General features: G+C 44.2%; 1 protein-coding gene across 2 annotated transcripts in view; it reads right to left on the bottom strand.

The window, feature by feature from the left end:
* ERBB4 (erb-b2 receptor tyrosine kinase 4) overlaps positions 1 to 20,311 on the bottom strand; it is a 553,629-nt gene that overhangs the window by 332,895 nt on the left and 200,423 nt on the right. For both annotated transcript variants that reach the window (XM_015634896.1, XM_015634897.1), the window contains exon 2: positions 939 to 1,090. In XM_015634896.1, coding sequence (XP_015490382.1) covers positions 939 to 1,090 — 152 coding nt within the window. The remainder of the gene's footprint in view (positions 1 to 938; positions 1,091 to 20,311) is intronic.

Below are 20,311 nucleotides of genomic sequence, written 5' to 3'. Positions count from 1 at the left end.
GGTACAGGCGGGCAATATGAGCAGTGTAAACACTTATCTGTGTCGTGGAGAGTACAATCACAGCACAGAGCACAGCCACACCGGCACAGGCTGCCTGTTCTACCCTGGCCCTCAGACCTGCCTTCCATATTAGAGCCACATCATCTGCAGCAGCCTCAGATGCCCACCTGGATCACTCCTTTAGTGGGATATTTCTTTAAATATAAAGAATGTGAAATGCCAAATAACAATGGGCTTAAGTTCTTTGAACTCGATGTTCACCTCTCTCTTTTGTGCTTGCCAACATGGCAACAGGCTATCTGCAAACCACACTGAAATGTTCCTTCACAAATGCAAAATTTGATGTAAAGAGGACTGAGGGAATGCACAACCCAGGCTTCCCAAAAGCAGTAGAGTTTTCATCTATCACAGACTTCCCCTGGATGCTGGAGATTGTTAGGCTCATAGCTCCAGTCTCATACCCGAAGAATGTTCATCTTCATCCAGCAATCACTTTTTTTTCTTTTTCTTAAATGCTCCACAAACATTGCCCAGAGCTCTTCCCTTGCTTATTCTAAAAATCTGTCCATACCTACCATTTGATTAGGATTAGCTTCTCCAGTCCTCCAGTGCTTATCTGCATGATTCTCTGATCCTCCCAACCCCTCCTAACCCGTCCTGTACCTGCTGGCAGCACAAGTGAGAGACCTGCCAGGTGTCACCTTCCAGTGTCACAGCTTTCTCCCCCATTTCTCCCTGGATCAATCTAAATGACTCACACTCACAGCACCTGTCACAGCAATGACATTGCTCTTGCTCTGTGCACATCCCTGGCATTTTATCATCCTCTTCCACCACAGTGGAGCTGGTGAGAGAGATGCCTGGTCTTTTCCAGCCCAGCACCGTCGCTGCTCCCCCAAAGGCAGAAGCAGAGGGAAGGAGAAGAGCAGCCTGCTTACCCTCAGGAAGGAGAGGTCTCTGTTGTGCTCGATGCTGGTGATCTCCAGGTTGCCCATCACTACCTCACAGTTCTCATAGTACTTGCGCAGGGCCCGGTACTGCTGCTCCAGGTCAGAGAGGGAGCTCAGCTTGTTCTCGGTGCCAGCACACACTGCAAAAAAAACCCACAGCACAATCAGTCAGGCCACTGTGGAAGAGGAGCATTGGAGCACATAAAGAAATACAGTCTGTACACAGTGATACAGGGAGCTGCAACAAAAATCTGTGGTGATTCAAAGGACTTGGTCACTCAAGTCACACTTGAATACCAGCAGAAGAGACAGGAAAGTAAAAATACAGCCTGTGGTCATCTCAGCAATTTAAACACCTCTCACCAAATGGGCTGAAGTACATATTCACCACCAAATGCAGAAAGTTTGAAAAGGCAGAAATGCAGGAAAAAGGCCAAGCAGGTTGACCTCAGCAGCCAAAGGGTCAAACCCAGGTCTCAGCAAACCCCTACCAGTTCTACCAGTGACAGAATCAGACACTGGGCAGAGGCACTCCCATCACAGGCTGAAGGACACAAGGCTGGAGAGACCTGTGCATCCAAGGTGACCTGGATAACTCAACATTTTCACTATTCTCAATAGTATTTTGGACAAGCCAAGAGAAACCTGAGCAGAAGACTTACACCCAACATTGTTTTCTCTATCACTTTCCTTAAGACCCCAGCTCGTCCTGGCTTTATTTAATTAAATAGGACAAAACCAGCAAAAAACACAATGTCTTTCCACAAGTCCCCAGGCTGAATGCACAGCGAAGGTATGTCAGGAAATACCATCTTAATACAGTTTTCAAAGGACAACCTTTAATATTACACCACTCTGTTCTACTTTTTGAAGCCCAGTAAAAAGCCAGCACAGAATCCCAGCTCAGCTCAGTGCATCAGCCTGTTGTCATCATGCAATGACAAAAAAAATAAATGTAAAAAAAAGAGAGAGAGAGAGAGAGAGAAACAAATACAGAAACAGCATTTTACGTGATCAGCTTTTCACACATTGCTCAGCCTGCCCAGACAGCGATGCTGCTTAAATGGTCAAGTGTGGGGCTGGGCTGGTTTTGGTTTGTCTGCTTCAATGCACTTACTTTTCCTCTTAATCAGCATTTTGTGGGTTGTTCTTATCTGTGAGCAAATTAATCTGGGTATATCTAAATTTTGAAATGGGCATTATATTACTCAAAACAGGAGCCTGACAAGAATGGCATTTCTGGAGCCAATCCCTCTCCTGGATCAGATCGATACCAACAAAGCTCTCCATGACTGGAGGCATAATCAGTAAAATTGGCTAAAATATACTCTTTTGAATGATGCAGGTCCTTTTTATAAATACCAAAAGTAATTAGGTTTCAGAGTACTACAATTATTGACTGTTTATTTATTATACACCATTCCCCCTTTCTTTTTTCTCAGTAGAAATGGGAACAGTTCTGATCTCTGTTCCCTCTGTGGCCTCTCTGCTGCAGAACTATTTGCTCTTGTGCCATGACTCCCACGGGGAGGGCAGGCACAGGCTGGTTTCTTCACAAACCATCCACAGGGTGAAGAGTTGATCAAATCATTTTTGGGTTCTGGGGGGCTAAAGAGCACGGATCAAAGCTGAACACGCACTGCAAGGGCTGCTTCTCCAAACAAGCATTGGGTCTACCCACCACAGGAAATGCTGGAATATTATTTCTTTCTATCACCTGGTAAAAGTAAAATTTCAAAGTTCTTGCCACAGTTCAAAATTTCAAATGTTAGACCTATGTTCACTGTACTGTGTTGAAGAAAAACAGAACAACTTGGTTTGCACAAGTTTTAAAATAGAAGCTAGCACATCATTTTGAGGCTTATCTTAAAAGTATGAACATTCCAATTTTTAGATTTTCTGTAAAACCTTACCACTTAGAGTAAATCATACCAAAACACGGCTTTAGTCATAACATTTTTAACAGCTATTTTGGGAGATTCCCAGGATGGAAAGACACAGTCATATGGGGACCTCACGTAGCTCTGGTGGACTGGGAACACTGGAAGGATTAAGCACTGCACCTAGGAGATGGCACATCTTCCTTTTTTGAAATACAAAGCCCTGTCCTAGCTCGTGTATAAAGTTTTATTCAGAAAACCCTCAAGACCTGCCCTTGTGTGCCAACTCTTCAGGGAGACACATGTCTCTGCCTGCCAGGATAGCTAAAAATTCTTGCTTACCAATTACAAAATGGGTTTGTGTGTTTATTCCTTAAATATAGCAGTATCTATTACCAGACTGATCAGATTTCCAGCCAGGTAAGTATTCTGTCTTAAGGCTCCCAAGGACTAATAAATGCCTTCCGTTCCATTTTGCAATCCATGCTAGGGACCAGCACAGCTCAGAAAACAATTCCTGCAGCTCAGTTAATAAAGCCATATACTGCAACACTGCTATTCCATGCTGCACACCCATTAAACGTTTCCTGAAAGCTAATGCAGCCATTTGTTTGCTGTGAGGAGGCAGAAACACCTGGAGCCTGTTCTTGCAAGAGGATTCAGCCAGCCCAGATGTGAACCAGGGTTATGATTTTTATTTGACTGAGATTAATTTTGTACAGCCAAACCACTGCAATAACTAGTCCCAGTTTTTGATATGGCTATTAATCATTATTTTGGATTAAAAAACCCACAAACTTTAAAGCTAATTTAGAATAAATCATGCTTATCCTTTAAATTCATTTCACAGCAATTCCAAACACTTAATGTCTGTCTTAAAAAGAGAAATTTCCTTCAACAAAAAATTGGTCACAGATTGCCTCAAATCAAGGCACGTACCAAAAGTGATTCTCCTACATCAGCTGAGAGATGCAGAAGTGCACATTTTCTTCCACTGGTACTCAACCAGCAGTGCAAGTTGATGCAGAAACAGAACTCAGAGCAGGAAAGAGCTTTGACCTGCACAACAAGCTGAAGTCACAAAGCAAATGTGGGTATAATAATGGATCATTAATAATCCACTATTACAATGTCATGAATCTCCTCAGCTTTGCAATGTATGCTTTTGATGCACCTAATAATTATTTCACATTTGAAATACAAAGAGGAAACTATCCCAGTATTTAAGAAAAGTAGGTTGGGTCCTTCACTTGAAGGAGGAAGGGCTGGGACTTCCCATCCTTTGCAGAGAATCCTTTAAAACAGAGAGATAAGATATGCTCATGGCAGGTTTTTCAAGGCAAATAACAACTAGTGGGGTAAAAAGGCATTCCTGCCAAGAGAGGGAAATGCTGCAGCCATGGACCAGCACAGAGCTGCTCCTGTTGGCCCACTGATGCCAGGGAGCCAAACCTGGGAGGGACACAGGCCAGAAAGCAGGCTGTGAACTGGCACTTTTTTAAAGTTTCATGTCCCATTTTGAGCCACATGAGCCAATTCCCAGCTGCTCCAGAGTAGAAATAATTGTTCTGGGTCGGATTTGCCGAGGTAGTTAAAAAGCACTAAAGTAATTGCATGTGAAGTGGGAGCTGAGCTGGAGTCACACAGGATTCCCTGAGCTCAACACAGGACAGGAGCATACCCCACTCACCTCCTGCTCCTCTCCTGGAACAGCAACAGGCATCTATGTGTTGTAGCAGCTCTTTAAAATTAAGTGCCAACATAATAAGTATTTGCAGGGATCTTCCAGCTGAATACAGGCATAAACACAAGCACAACAAAATGTATTTCCTTGTCACACCATGCAAAACTCCTGAAATCTGTATCTCATGAACCCTCTTCAAAGCACTTTGTTGTATATTGTTAGATTTGTTGTTTAATACAGACCCAGAAATGGATGAGCAGCAAAAAAAATCAAGACTGTGCGCTTTAACTGTTCCTGCAGCAGAACCTCTGCTGGTTAATAAAAAATACTCATTCCCTGTCTCTAACACAGGGCAAAGAGGAGCAGCTTTAGATGTGCCTCCAGTCTGAAGCTGCTCTCGTTATTGAGCATCCCTGGTCACATATTCTCTGCCTTGCTTGGGGGAGCCCTTCCAGAGGCATTTCCATGAGGGAAACCCTCTCTTTCAGTACACATCCAGCAAAATCAGATTTCCCCTACATTTTGCCCAAGTTGGTGGGGGAAGCTTCAGTCTGACCTGGTTTACTGACATGCCACCAACCTCTCAAACCCATCTCTCCACCTCAACATGCTCAGCCATTCCTGCTCCTTCCATGTTCTGACAAAAAACCTCAGAGAGAGTTCATGTGTAGTCACCCACCACTAAGGTCATCCCAAAGCTCAAGGAGATGCCTCTTCCATCCTGGAAGGCCCAAACCTGCAGTGATGGCAACAAGCCAGTGGCCACTTCTCACCTGCACCCCAGTCATGGGGGATTTTGGGTGGGTGCTGGAGCAGAGCACAGCTTGGTCATCACAAAAGTGGATTTTAGGCATTACTCACACATTCACACTTCACATTCAGTTGTTTACTTATTAGCAGCTACCTAAAGTGACAGAGTTTCAGGTCTTAATGGCCCCAATTACAACAGTAATAATCATCTGTATTGAAATGAACTTTTGTTTTTCATCAATATTCATGCACATGACTTGGAAATTAATTTTCCATTGACACTTTTTCATAAAACAGCCAAATCATTCAAATGCTCACTTAAAGGTGGCAAATAATGGAGACATTTAAAAATCTGTTAGATTCTGCTTTTCAGCCCATTATTTCGCTCTGCTCTGTTGATGATAAATCCATATGTTAAATTAAGAAATCACACTTGCCTCCATCTAGTACTGCTTCTTCTAATACTAATGGATTTTATAATCCTCCCAGCTCAACTTTTGGAAGGAGATCAACTTGTTTCATTTCTTATTCAACCCCTTTCCAGATCAGCCTGTATCTGGAGTACTAAAGAGTGGAATCCATTATCTCCACTGCTGTCACCCCCACCTGAAATCCCAATAGATCCTCTTCCAAAGCACACTCAAAGAAGCAGTGATGAGACATCCTGGTGGCTAACTCCAAGGGAGTTATCTCAAACATCTCAATATATTTTCCTCTGAATGATAAAACATTTATTATTTTCTCTTTGGCAAGGATGCAGAAGAACAGTGTCCTTGCCCTGCCCCAGCCTCTGCCTGAAGGCAGCACAACCTCCCTGTGTCAATCAGCTTGTCAAGTGGGCCAAAAACACAAAGGGAGGCTCAAATTCTTGGACTTACTGGTTTGAGGAATGTCTTTATAAAAAGGGCAATCACATGTTCCTTCGCCCCAGAAATGATGAGCCTAACAGGAGTCATCCTCTCAGAAATTTCTAACACATTCTTCTCCGGTACTTCCCACTTATTTACTTAATTAGCTGCGTTTTTACAAACATCACCATTATCAGGGTTTCTTGAAAGACAGCTAACAGAACTGTTTATTAATAATTGCAAACACTCGTGGCAATTTGTTAAGACCCCCAGATGGGAGGAATACTCAAGGCCCTTAAGGAACAACTAATTACCACAGCAATCCCCATTCACTTCTTTCTGCTCCACGCTCTCAGTAACAGCCTGGGCACCCTGTCACGTAGGCACACAGGAAGGGGAAACACACTTTTAATCCTTTCATTATTATTTTACAGTTCTCCTTGAATGAGATGAATTCTTCTTGCAATTAGGCATGTCCTAATGAAGCAAGGGCTGTCTGCACTTACAGCCTTGCAGATGTTTCCCATGAGAAGGCAAAACGCTCCTGGAGGTCACCAGCCATTTTCCTGCAAACCCAGTGAATTGGGAGAGTGCTTTAGAATTGAAGGCTTTCTTTCCCTAGGTGGGAGGCTGTAATGAAGGAGAGCATAATTTTCTCTGTACTCCTAATTAAAAGCTCAGCTGGCACAAGTGTTTTCCTTCCGCAAGGTCTGCTCTACCCTGGAAAATTATCATCCCATTTGATTCCGGTTGCATGCAATCAACCCGACTGCCATGAACCCCTGCACAGCCACATGGCCACAAGAGGAGCTCAGCATGGCCACCCAGCTGCTGCCCAACCTGTCAGGGTGTCACTGGGATGAGGTGACACAGCACAGGCAGTACAAACTCTTCCCCCATAGCATTTCTCCTCCACAGCACAGGGAAGCGGTCCCTGGGTTGGATAGTACCAGGCATCAAAAGCATTCATTTCCTGAAATTTGCTCACTAAAATCTCAAGTATCATCCCATATGCCTTGGTAAAAGCTTTCCAGTGCTTCCAGAAAAGTTGAAGGAAGTGTGTTACCAGCCTGGTCCCACCTCTTAGAGACACTGATCATAATCCACCTACAAATGGAAGCTCATTCCAAATTTTATGAGCAGAAACAGCTGGGCACAGTAGAGACTGACAGTGATTGTGACTCCATCAAGAAGGATTAGCTATGTGTGATAACACTTTTCCAAGCTGATGAAAACCTCTCCTTGTGCCAAACTCTCTAAAATCCTTTTGGTTGATGGTACACAACATATTTTACTGATGTGCTTTCCTATTCATGCCACCCAAAAAACCACCATCAGAATGTTGACCAGATTTATACAGCAACATTTCAAGGATATTAACTTGTACTGACCATGTCAAGCCATCATCACCAGCTTGTTTTATGCCAGTATTTCCAGCACTGTTTCTCTTTCAGTTATGCCATGTCTATATTATGGCACATCTACTGGAAAGGAAAAAATAGGAATAATGTTGTGCAGGACCTACATCACACAGGTACCACTAAAAAAAAGCAGAAATTAACACAAGAAGTTTTACCAATGGTTCTTTCACCTCAAGTCTTGGTACCAATTTTTTTTCTCTGTGTACTTCTGCACTTTTTCTCCCTACTCTTCACGAACACACACACACACACACACACACCCCTCCTTTCCTCATTTTGTTCTATTTGAGGGTAAATAGTCGCTTCTTAACTATAATGTAGGTACTGGACTTGACAAGCAATTAAAGCAAACAATTTCCACTCATCTAACTTTGCCAAATTAGTCATCTACCATCTGCTCTATCATCTGTCTCTCCTTGAGGTCTTGCTGTGAATCTGGAAGCACTCACTCTGACAAGGAGGCAGCAGATAAGCCTCCAAGCTGGTGGGGAAGCCAAGGGATGGAGGTGACAGGGGGGTGACACGTGGCACCGTGCTGCTGACCACCACCCTATCAGGATGGCTTTGAGGAGATGCTCGTGGCTCCAGTGGTCAAATTGGCAAATTACCAGCACTCATGTTGTGATAGAAAACGTTTAAAATTGAAGTATTTTTTTACAGCCTCTTATGCAGCGGGGTAGCTTAGGAAAACTGTGAGGTTTTCATACCCAAATGCAAAAAATAACTTAGTTTATCGAAATATCTTCAGCATTTGCAAGCTGCTTCCCAGTGAAGTACATAACCCAAACGAGCAATTAGCAGACATTATCTAAGGAAGGTTTGAGTGGTCTCTGCTCCCAGCACCTGGCTTAGCTCAGGTAAGGCTGCATTTTGAGACAACAAAATCATTTTCAAACAGCCCTGAAATACAACACTGGTCTTCTCTGTCCTCCAGCTTCTTAGCACTGGCAGGACCTTCTCCTTTTACCAGGCTTTCATTTTGGGCTCCTTACTGGGCCTCCCAGTACAAAAGAAAGACAACCAGCATCCCTTATCCAGCTGACCTAAGCTTCCTCCCCAAGGAAATCAATTCCAAAGTGCGAGTCAGACCATGCAAATGTTGCTGCTCCAAACCATCCAGCAGAGGAATCATCCTCCCTGTTGCTGCTGAAGAACATTACAGACTAACTCTTCCTATGCTAGCTGGGCACTTGAGTGCAGCACCCAAGATTAAGTGTTTGATTAACTCTTAATGACATGAACCAAAATTCTCCCCTACAGCACCGAAGTACACACCATCGCCAATACCTCCTGAGACTATTAAGTCTGCAGATAAATGACTGCAATGCAAGGCCACATGTTCTTCCAAGTGCCAAGCTGAAGGACTAAGAGTGCCCAAATATTGCTCTCCTTGCTTTCCAGCCCTCACTCTTCTCAAGCCCTGCTCCAGTGCAGCAGCACCAGCGGCAGCCTGTTTCCCTCTGTCACTGGGTGCATCCTGGCTCCCTACCAGGGCAAAGTGGTGGAAATTCCTACAGCTCCCAGCAGTGAGAGGGATTTGGATTGTTTCTTCAATGCCAGGGGAAGGAGTGGAGGGAAGATGATGGAGCACAAACCCACAAGCACCAGGGGAGCACGCCCACAGGTGGGAGCAGGGGGAGCACAGGTGATCCGGGTGTTTGGTCTGGTCTTTTGCACCTTCAACAAAAATCAATCTGGCAAGGGATGCCAGTAACATCTGCTGTGAGATTGGACCAAAATCATTTCCCAGCTGCCAAACCAGGCTGCTTTGCTGGGACACAAAGGGCTCTTTGCCCCTGGCAGTGATCTCCAGGGGTGCTCAGCTGGCACAGAGCACTGCCCTGGTGCCGCGGTGGTGGCCGCATTCGCCGGCAGCTCCTGGGACTCCCAGAGCTCCTGACAGCCGCAGGCCTCCGCCTGTCTGCCTCCTTCCCTGCTTCTCCCTTCCCCAGAGGGCCCCCAAACACCGCAGGCACTCACTCAACTTAAATGCATTTTAATTAACATTGTGCAAACACGCGGAGTTTGTGCGTGCACAGGGGAGCGCGTTCATTCAGCTTCCGCCTGCTTCTCAGCCTGGGAAATCCGCTGGGAGATGGGAACGGGATTGCAGCCCTCACTGCCTGCACAGTATGGAAAATACATTGGCAAGATGCTCACAAGCCCTCAGATCCTCCTTCCTAGTATTTAAGTATCATTTATGTAAGAGATGCAGCTCGGAGCGGGTAGGTGGGACAGGTGCTTTTATGTCTCTACTGTAACACGGGTAATTAGTCACCACTAAAGCACACAGCAAGAGGCACCTCATTACAGCTTAAGCACAAGCCACTTGTGACATGTAAAAGGTATTTCCCCAAGATCGCCCACAGAAATCTTCCTTGCATTACATTAGTAATTATCACATAACCCAAATACCACCTAATAAAATTATTAAAGTTAACTGTGAAATTTCAACGCCTGAAGAAAAGGACTGCTTTGGTGAGAACAGCCTTCCCAACTTCTGGCAAAACTGCAGGGGGACTTAAACAGTCCCTGGAAAAACACTTGGGAGTTAAAGAAAAGCAGTATCTCATGGGACACACCTGAAATGGCCAAGGCAGGGTTTGGGTGTCCCCATTACCAGGCAAGAACAGACCCAACACTTCGGAGCTGCTTTGCCCAAGTGCCTCAAGGTGACTGTGCAATGCAGGAGAACGTGATGACAGAAATACTCTATTTCAGCCAATGCACACACATCTATTAAGCTGAGACTGAATGCAGTTTATTTTTCATTAATGAAAATAACAGGTTCTCAAGCAACACGATAACCTTGTCAAGCAGGCAGGAGAATCCAGCTCACGTGAGACAGCTGAAATGGTAATTACTTTGGCTTGGAAGTACTGCAGATGAGGGGAATGGAGTCAGAAGGAAAGGCAGGGGCTGTGCTGAGGCTGTCTGGACCCCCAGGTAGATGCCACACCTTGTCTAGAGCCAAAATGCGCTGGGCTAGGAACAGAGACCACGTCCTAGAGCCTGTGGGGGTTGTATATGTTGTATATGTTACAGTCATCATGTCAAAGAATTAATGTGCTCTCTTACACAAGACTTCCTTACACCAAAAGTTCTATTTGCCTAATTGTCCATGGCTGCACTAAGTAATAAACCCCATATGTTTTACTAAAACAGGTGCTTTCAGGAAGGCCTGTTTTTTTTAATAGGCAGGAAAAACAAACTTCCAGTAAATAAAGTTCAGGCAAGAACCTTTTGTTTCTTCTATAAGCTGTGCATAAGAACATGCAGCCCAGTGTGAAGGCAGCCTCTTCTGCACAGCCCATCCCTGGAGTGTTGATAACCTCACTGTACATGAGCAGAATATTCAGGGCAAGCTCCTGCAGCACTGAAGCTTCTGCCTGTTTTATCTGGGAGGGGAGGACTGCATGTTTGCATTCAAGGAGCTTCTCAGCAAATGGTTTTGCCTCCCAAGGCTGAAGGGAGCTTGGAGGAGTGCACACTGCACCTCAAATTCAGTTTTCCTGCAGCTGAATCTTGCAAAACTTCAACTTCTGTATTTGCTTTCTTCATCCAACCTACTGCTGCCCTGCATCGAGCTAAGGCATATTTATTCGTTATTTTTAGTTTTATATACTTTCAAAGATCATCTCAATAGTTAAGTTCTAACTAACCATACTTAGAATCAGGTATTATAAATTCTTTATGGAACAGTTTGTTCAAATATACTCCCTGTTAACGCTTGCTGTGATTTCTGTTGGGCTTTTTAAAACGCACTCCATATATATTTTATAAATGTTTGGGTTCATTCCTGCGTCCTCACCCCAGAGACTGCCCTTAAACTTCTGTCCATTGATTGTGACGGTATCAATTTGTAAAGGTCAACAGAAAGCTTCTCTGACAGCTGAACTCAGAAACTAATTTTTAAATGTGCTGTTTCTCTTCCTCTACAAAGCAAGATGCCAACACAATCAAAACCCAAGGTCTTTATTTCACAGGCCTGACCAGTGGCTTGGATAGGCTTTGGATCCCTGATGGCCACTGAACACTCCTTGGAAATATGAGCTTGTTTGAGGGTTTTAAAAAATAGCAACATCTGAAATAGCAGGCTTACAAAAAAACAGAGAGAAAGAGAAAGGTTCATTGAAAAAACAACTTTAATTTGTTGCTTCTCTGAAAGCCTCTGCAGACCCTGGATAACAGAACTCCAGAGATCACCACACAAACATCACCACTCTGTGGGTCTGACCTCATGCATTCTGTTATCTACATGAATAAATTAAATTTTGCAGTAAAAAACCTCACAATCACCCAGCTAGTCAAGAAACACACTATACTAAGTTATTTTGATGCCTGCTTCTGATTTCTTTTGAGTGAACAGGTTATTTTATTTGGGATTGGGGTCAAGAGCCTCTTCAAAAGACATCCGCCCTTTCCCCCATGCCACAGTTTACTGAATATCTCACATTCATAACCACTTAAAGGAGGGCTGTGCAATTTATGACATTGTTACACATGAAGAAAACCTGCCATAAATCAGAGAAATCAGTTATATAAATGAGCATAAAAGTGCAGGGAAATGTCACAAGATAGCAATAAAGTATCTTCCAAATGGTAAATCCCGGGAGCAGAAGCACCATTAGTTTAGAATCCTCCACTCAGCAGCAGCAGGACTAGTTTATCACTGGAGCCACGAACAGCAGCCCTGGGAGGAAGTTTTAAGTGCAGGGTGAGGGGGTTTACCCTGCAAACAGACATAAAGCCTTTCACTGACTTCCCAGGTCCCAGCCCAGGCTGCTATCTGAGATCCCGTCATTTTTCTGCAAACACTACCAGAAGATCAGGCGTGTAACAGCAAAATGCCAAGGAATTTGTTGGGATGAAAGAAATGCAATGCCAGATAAAACCCTGCAGCTGCCCCCCAGAAAAGTGGTGGCAGCACCAGAGGGATCTGTGGACAGATTCAAGCTTCAGTTCAGTGGCATGTGGAGACTGATGGCAGGGGAAAATCTCACTGAGACTAAGCATGGTGCAGGAAAATCCCACCCCACCCACACATGATGATTCCCCCGGGGATTCCCTTTCCACGCTGCTTTCCTTTCCAGCAAGGCTTTGAGTGAGCAACCTGAGCAACCACCAGACCGTGCCCTTGGGCTTATTTCTAAGGTCTGCACGCAGGCCTTTCCCCATCCTTTTGGACTTGGAGAAGTCCCAAGACTATTCCTGACCTCTTATCCTGCACAGGGTAACCATTATCTCCCTGTTAAAACAACAGCCTGCAGAGATTGCCAAAATCATCTGTTTTCTGGATCTTAGTGCAGGGCAAGGGGGAAAAAAGGAGAAGACACAACAGAGGGCAGGTTGCTTTTTTGGGGAAACATGGATGACACATTCCCACAGACCAAGAGTAGCTTCCCACTGCTGCCTCTCACGCAAGGATGACAGCACTTCTGCCCAGAGTCCTCCTCACCTGACTTCATTTTCACAAGCAAAATGGAAGAAGGCAGATGAATGCCAGGTGCCTCACTGCTGCTGCCAGGGCAGAGAGCAGCAGGCACATTTTTCAGCAGCCTCACTGAGAAGAAAAGCCAGGAAGCAATTTTCCCAATTTTCCCTCTGCGAGGAGGCTGCTCCCGGGGTCCCCACTTCATTAATCCCTTCCTCTCGCTCGCTCCACTCCATGATCCCGGTCAGCTGAGCCTGGGAGAGGGGAGGGAGGATGGAGGGGGAGCGCAGGGCACCTGCCATGTGATTCCCAGCCAAACCTTGTGCCTCCAGCCAAGGCCTTGTGCTTAAGTGATGCGGGAGCACGTGCGGCCGGAGCGGCTCCGTGCAAATTCACCCACTGCGAAACGTCCTTGGAGCTGCCTGCCTGTGACAGGGAAACAGCAGCCAAGGTCAGCAGAGCTTGTTTGATGGTAACGAGCCTGAACCAGTGGCCTCATCCTTAAAAACACCCAGACCCTCCCCAAAAGCATCTCTCAGGGTGCAGAGACATTCCGAGGTGCAGAGCTCTCTTGTTACGCCCCCCACAATACCGTGTTTACTGAACGCCTTCGCTTTTCATTACATCCACAGAAAAGCACAATCCAGCCTGGACTGCTAGAAACAGCTTAATTAATAACAATTAGCTGCAGCACAATTGTGATTCAGGTGGCGTTTTGGAGCATGAAGGAGAAACTCGACACTTTTGCTTGTGCGCACGGACATAAGAAATTCCAGGCGAAGTTAATGGAAACTGAGCTGCTGAACAATGCCAAAAATTCAAATGTACTGTAAAATTACTAAATGATTTCAATGTCACAGGAAGGCGTCGCACTACTTCCAGGATTATTAGCCCTTGCAGAGTTTTAATAATATTTGGTCAAATACCTCAGGAGCACATCACTGGGATATTATAAAACCGCTGAGATAATATAAAATCCTTTTATATTTTAGGAGAGGGTGGGGTTGAAATCTGTGATTACAAAGGACAGGAGGAAACAGCCTCGAAAAGCCAGGTGCCAGCTCCGTGTTCCCTGAGGCCACCTGGTCCCTGCCTGGCGGTGGATGCCTCAGAGAGGGCCTGGCTGTCCCCTCCTCATCAAGGAGAAAGGGAAGGACACTTTATGAAATTGCTGTTGTCTAAAGTGGTCGAAACACCTGCCAGTCATGGCAGGTTTATTGGCCACGCTCCCCGCAAGGGGGGCTGCGTCTGAGTGCCTCCGCCTCAATTAGCGTCACCGCAGTCAGATGCAATTTATGTTTAAATATACATGGGTAATAAGAAGACAGTCCAAGGGACTAGTTTCAAACAACAGCAAAAAGGTGGAGGCTTCAAAACTTTCTGTTGGAAATCAAGAGAAATTCTTAGCTGAAGAATGAATTGATCTGCTATTAACAGTCTTGGCCAAGCTGGCGCCGTCTTAGTGAAAACAAACGAACAAAGCATGAAGTGATCCAATACAGGATCATATTTTGAGAGCATGAAAAAGCACAGAAACGTGCACCCAGCATGCTAAATGTGAGCCCATGAGGGCATTTCTGCAAGGAAAAGGTAGGCAGCCCATGTCACTCAGCGTGAAAACTGCACACGTGCTGATGTTGATTTTCACGAGGTTTCTTGTGGCTTTGCAGGAAGCCATCACCCTGATCTTAGGAAAAATAAATGTCCTGCATGGACCAGCAAAGAACACTTATTTTCTGGTAAAAAAAAGGACATATCACAGCCATGTTGCAGGCGGAGGGAATTCCAGGTGGTAATGCCTGGACTGGAGGGAGTATGTTTGAGAATTGTTCTGATACAGGTGTGATGCAGCTAGAAAACCGAGTGTTTCAGACTCCTTACCAACAGTAAAACAGGAATTTTCTAAAGTAGGTAGACCAAGAACATGTGGGCAAACACTGGAAATGAAAACAAGTGGCTCCTGCCCCTAAGACTTGCCACAAATCCTCCCTGAGCAGAGCCCTACCTCCCAGAGGAAAATCGTATGCTCGGTAACGTACGCTTTCCTTATCATTTACAAAAACCTAAGCCATATTGTTGCAAAAATATGTCTGAAAGTATGAAAACTGTTCCAGGGCTTCTGGCAGAGCCTGCAGATACAGGGGCCAGAAATCTGCTTCCCAGCAGCAGAAATCCACCCTGCTTGTCCCTGGCATCACCATCTGGAGAGCGCGGGGCCGCCTCGGTGCCACTGGTGCTGATGTTCAGCAGCTAAGGAAACAGAAATCAGCCCATCATGAGCTTGACAGCTTATCTTCATACCTGCTTTTGTCAGGTGCAGCTAGAGCATGGTACCAGACTTTTAATTTCTCCTAGGTCTCTGCAAGATCCCTCACTTGACCATGACAAATTTCCACCAAACTTTAATTTGAGAAATTTGACATAATTAAGAGAGCTGGCTGGATATCAGTCTCCTTTCCATTGGTAGTGATACACGAGAGAAAACATTGTTGGATGAACAGCTTTGGGTTACCTACATCAGGCTGTGACTCCACAGCCACAAAAAGGAGAGAATACAAAAAATATACACCTTTCAGGTCATTTGGATTCAGCAAAAACCTAAGAAAAAACACCTCAAGCTCAAGCCACAGCCTTCTGTGAACATTCTACCTGTCTGTAGTCATTAATGCAGGTAATTCTCCTGTGCTTAAGAAAAGTACCACTTTTGGTTTAGCTGCCTTGGTTGTCCTCAGTCACGTTCCTCCCCTAGGAAGGTAAGGTTGGCCTTGAACTCAGAACTAATTGCCCCTGTAGATTTGTTTCTTCATGGCCCCACTCCTCCTGAAAGGTAGCAGAAATCCCCCAATACAGACCCCACCCACCACGCTCTGCAGATTTCCCACTGGGGGACTATAAACACTTACTGCAGTTAATGGTTCTGTGTGACCCTTGTCTCTAGATGAAAGGAGGCAAACTTCTTCCACTGGGCTTGGAGAGAGTGGCAGCACCACCCAGAAAAATACAGGGCCTGGAAAACTCACCTGAGTGTGGTACCCCAGACTGGGGGTGCAGAGGATGTACTCACCCTGGGGAATGGGATACTCCCCCCCTGCTTCAGCAGAAAACACCTCTCTAAGTCACACACATGCCACGCTGAATCCTTCCTTTCCCTCTCCTCTCTGCACCCACTGGTGCTGCATGATTAATATCACATCAAATTTGTCTTTGTAGACTATCCCACCAATCTTTCTTTGTGTAATGTTCGCTTTACACCAGGTGACAGTTTTAGTGATTCCTCCTTTATTTGCATGTCCCCTTGAAGAAGCTTCATTTCTCCTTCTAATCAAGTCATTAATTTTCAAGAAAATCGTTCCCACCCTGAGATGGCTGGATTCTAATTTGTCTCTGTCACACAAATGACAAGTATCACCTCATTGTCATGCTGTGATGTTCCTCCACATACCTGTATTTGGGCAGGAAAAGCACCAAAATTATTTTTCCACAGCTACAACTGCTTTTCTCTGTGGCAGTTTGATTCCATCATGATCCTTCCTTCAGGTACTTTGTGGCAGTATTATACAACTGGTTGCTGTTTATTTCAAAACACATCTTGTTCGTAATTTCTTTGTAATGGGAGAAGTAGAAATGACGATGCCAAAATGACTTTCTTTTTTATCTTCTTTGCATCCTGTTTACCAATAGAGCTGACCACCTGGGATGCCAGTGCACACTCCCCTGCTGTCAGATTGATGCTTCATTTCAAAACTTCTTTCCATGGTGCTGTTAGCACATGGATTTTCACGTAACGAAAGCTGAACGCATCCGGGTAAAAACAGAGTTTATGCAATCTGAAATCGCACCATGCAGCTCCTCCTTTTCCTAGATCTCTTTTTCTTGGACCCTAAACTGCCCCCACTAATTCTGGGCCACCAGTCAGGAGAATAAAGAAATTTATTTTTTAGGAAAGATAACCCGCAGTGTGGCTGTAAAGGAAGATGGGGGACCCCACAGTTTGCAACTTGCACCTGCCTTTTTTTTATCAAAACACCAAAACTATATCTCTGATTTATTACAGCACTTGCACATCTCAGTCTTGAGTCCACCATGAATATCTGGCAGAAAACAAAGGCTTAAAGCCAGAATTGTGGCCACTGGACAATCCTCACTCTTATATCCATGAAACTTGCTTCCAACAAAGAGCACTGTGCCACCACTGAGCCTGTCTGATGACAAACAGGGGCTTTTCCAGAGGAAATATCTTCCTAATTTGTATCTGGGATCTTCTGCTGTTTGCTATAAGGCACTAACTTCATATTAAAATCAAAACGCTGGCTTCTCATAGATCTTTAAGAACACTGATCGAATTCTTTCTCATCTCATGCTATTTTTCCTGGAGGAAATGTACTTGAGCCTCAGAACTACCCCTGAAATTATATTTGGAAAAGGCTGGGGCTGCAACTCCTTTACTAGCTATTCCCAGCACACAGGATATTAGATATTAACAAATTTCAGTCCAATATAATTGAATAAATAAAATTTTTCTCTTAAAGACAGATTACTTTTGCTTCACTAAAGCATCTGTGCACAGACCCCCGAGGACTGTCCTGTCTTTTTTATTTCCTTTCTGTTGTGCTTACTGTACCACCTGGTGGACAACACCACCAAAAGTGATGGCAAAACAGAAGTGGAATTACTCATAGAGCATCTGAAGACCTTTCAAGAGTTTATTTTGTTATTACTGACAGTTCAGTAAATAATTTCTGCTGATGGGTTTATATAACCAGGATTAGCTGGTTATATATTCACACGAAACCCTGAGTTCATGTGGTAATACTGAGCACAGCACCCCAGGGAAAGGGTTATTCACCTGGGAAATAGCCTGGTCCTTGCCCTCAAGGCTTCTCTTTCCTTCTCTGTCCTTCTCCCTTATCACATTTCTTTCTGTCTCTCCTCTCCCAGAAGTGCCTCAGCAGCAGGTTCATCCCTACAGCAAAATCCTCCAACTCACACCTCTCCCCTCTTGGGAGCCAAAACCACCCAGGTGAGGTGAGAGAAACCTGCAAACAACAAACCTGAGCCAACAGATCCCAACCCCAGCCCTGTGGGGTGGGAGCACCCTTCCAGCAGGAGGGAATCCCTTCCTTCAGAAGGGAATTCAAACAGCTCTGGGCTAATTGCAGCACTGGCAGGAGCGAGGGCTCCCATTCAGCAGCTTCCAGAAGCACCTCTGCAAATGTTCAGGACTCAGGTAAGAGGAGTGAACTGTGGCTGAAAGGATTGATTTGGGGCAGTATCATCTCCCTCCTCTCCTGCTCTCACAGGCTGTTGTCACGTTGTGTGCAAACATTTTTCCAACCTTACAATTGCAAAAAATATCGATTAAATTCTCAACCATAAAAAGGCAAATTAGCAGAGGAGTTCCCCGACACATTGCATTGCTGCTGAAAAAAAACCACAGCAGGTAAAATGAATCATTTTATTTGGGCACCATTTCAAAGCCCAACTTCAAGGAAGAAATTAATTAAATACCTATTTTAATCTCAGAATTAAACTGACAACAAAAGTTGTGGTTTGCACTTCCACTGTGAAATTCTCCAAATGCATTTCAGTGTTTGATTTGAGAGGCAATGCAAGAGATGTAAAGCATGTGTGCAGGAGGAAAGCATGTGTACTTTTTCATCATCCTGAAATAAAACCCCTGCAAGTGACAGCTTAAAGAACAGCAGACAAGAACCTATTTCTAGATCTGGAGGTAATGCCATTATTTGTAAAAGTTCAGTTGGACTTGGAAAAAAAAAGTGAATGTATGAACTTGGGGAAATCTCTTTTTCCCAGCTGGGAGGAATTGCTACAATTCTTCTAAATTCTTATGTGTATATATAATAACATATATACGCAAAATAAGAAATAATGTGAAGCAGTATCAAGCAACACTACCCAGCAAAAATTCAGATTCATTTTGTTTGGTGAATTTATCTTGTTGGTCCCCCAGACTAAAAAAAAAAACAACTTTTCATTCAGTCCTAATTTACTCAACCAGGCTCCTGATGTTACACAAACGCAGCAAAGTCGACACAAATAAATCACCTTGCAAAGAGCAGACCTGGAGCACACAACAGACCCCAAACCTCTGCTCTGGTGTAAAAACAAACAGGAAGAGAGATTTCCACGTTTTGCATTTCACTCAAAAGAAGCTTAACTTAAAAGTCAGACATCTTCTCTTTCTTTCCCTGAGCTATTTCTTTCTTTCCTTAGCTATTGCTAGATCACTTGATTCTGGAGGAGTCTAAAACTTAGGGAAAAGCACCCCTGGCAACATTTCTTTTCATCTTGGGTGTATTCTGGGTGTAACAATACCTGTCAATTTTGCCTTCAGTCTCAAGAATACTAAAGAAAGCAAGCTCCTGCAAAGGGGAGACTCACAGATCCAAAACCATCACCTGGGAAAGAGTTTGTAGATAAGTGGGATTCTCAATACCAGATAACCAAAGATGCAGGATGTGCCAAAATGAGGAGAAACATAAAAGCCAGCGGAGAAATACACGATAAGGAAGAAAAATGGCAATGTGGTTGTAAAGTCAGGAAGGTATAAGGCACCACCTAGTCTGATATAAGAGCGTTTTCATCACTGTTTTTCAAGTCTTTAATTCAGAGACCTGGCAATCAGTAAGAGCAACAGGGTTTCTCTCCTTACTTTAAACAACATCAACTAAATTAACCTCCCTGTAAGAATTCACACCTAATTTTAAAACTTCCAAGCCTTTCTCCATGTACTTAAGGACCAGGCAAGCACTTAATCACTGCCTGTATTTCAGGTAGTGCAAAACGCTGAATTCCATAGAATGAAGCATTGAAAATACATTTTGACATGAAGCATGCCAAAATATGGATTTTTAATGCTATATTTAAAGTATCTGCTTCACAGGGTCAGATCTTAGAGCGTTATAGAGGTGCAAGCATTTTCCACATGTGATGGAAAACCTCAGCAAAAGAAAGACCTCAGAGAGAATCTGGGTGTCAACACATTCCTGAAATGAAAAAACAAACTAAGACCCCCAGCCTTACAACATTATGTCTTACTCCCTTTTAGCAAAGCAACAGAATTAAGTAAATTCCTGGAAATATTCCATTTGCTGAAACTAGTGAAAAACCCAAAAAGACCTCTGGAAAAAAAATCCATCTTGAGTAAAAGCCATAGCAACTCGTGTTCAGGTCTGTAAAATGTTTCTTGGGGATTAATGTTAGATTTTCTGTTGTGTTGTGTCAGTTCCCAGCTGTATATCGTATGCACAGCATTGCTGCAAACATCAGATAAGTAGGATCCCCCCTATTTTATTTTAACTTCAGTTTGCCTGGTAAGTGGAC

Source organism: Parus major, chromosome 7 (assembly GCF_001522545.3).
Source record: "Parus major isolate Abel chromosome 7, Parus_major1.1, whole genome shotgun sequence".
In the NCBI taxonomy this organism is placed as follows: domain Eukaryota; kingdom Metazoa; phylum Chordata; class Aves; order Passeriformes; family Paridae; genus Parus; species Parus major.
The sequence above is the reverse complement of the archived record's forward strand: the minus strand, read 5'-3'. Positions and strand labels throughout refer to the sequence as shown.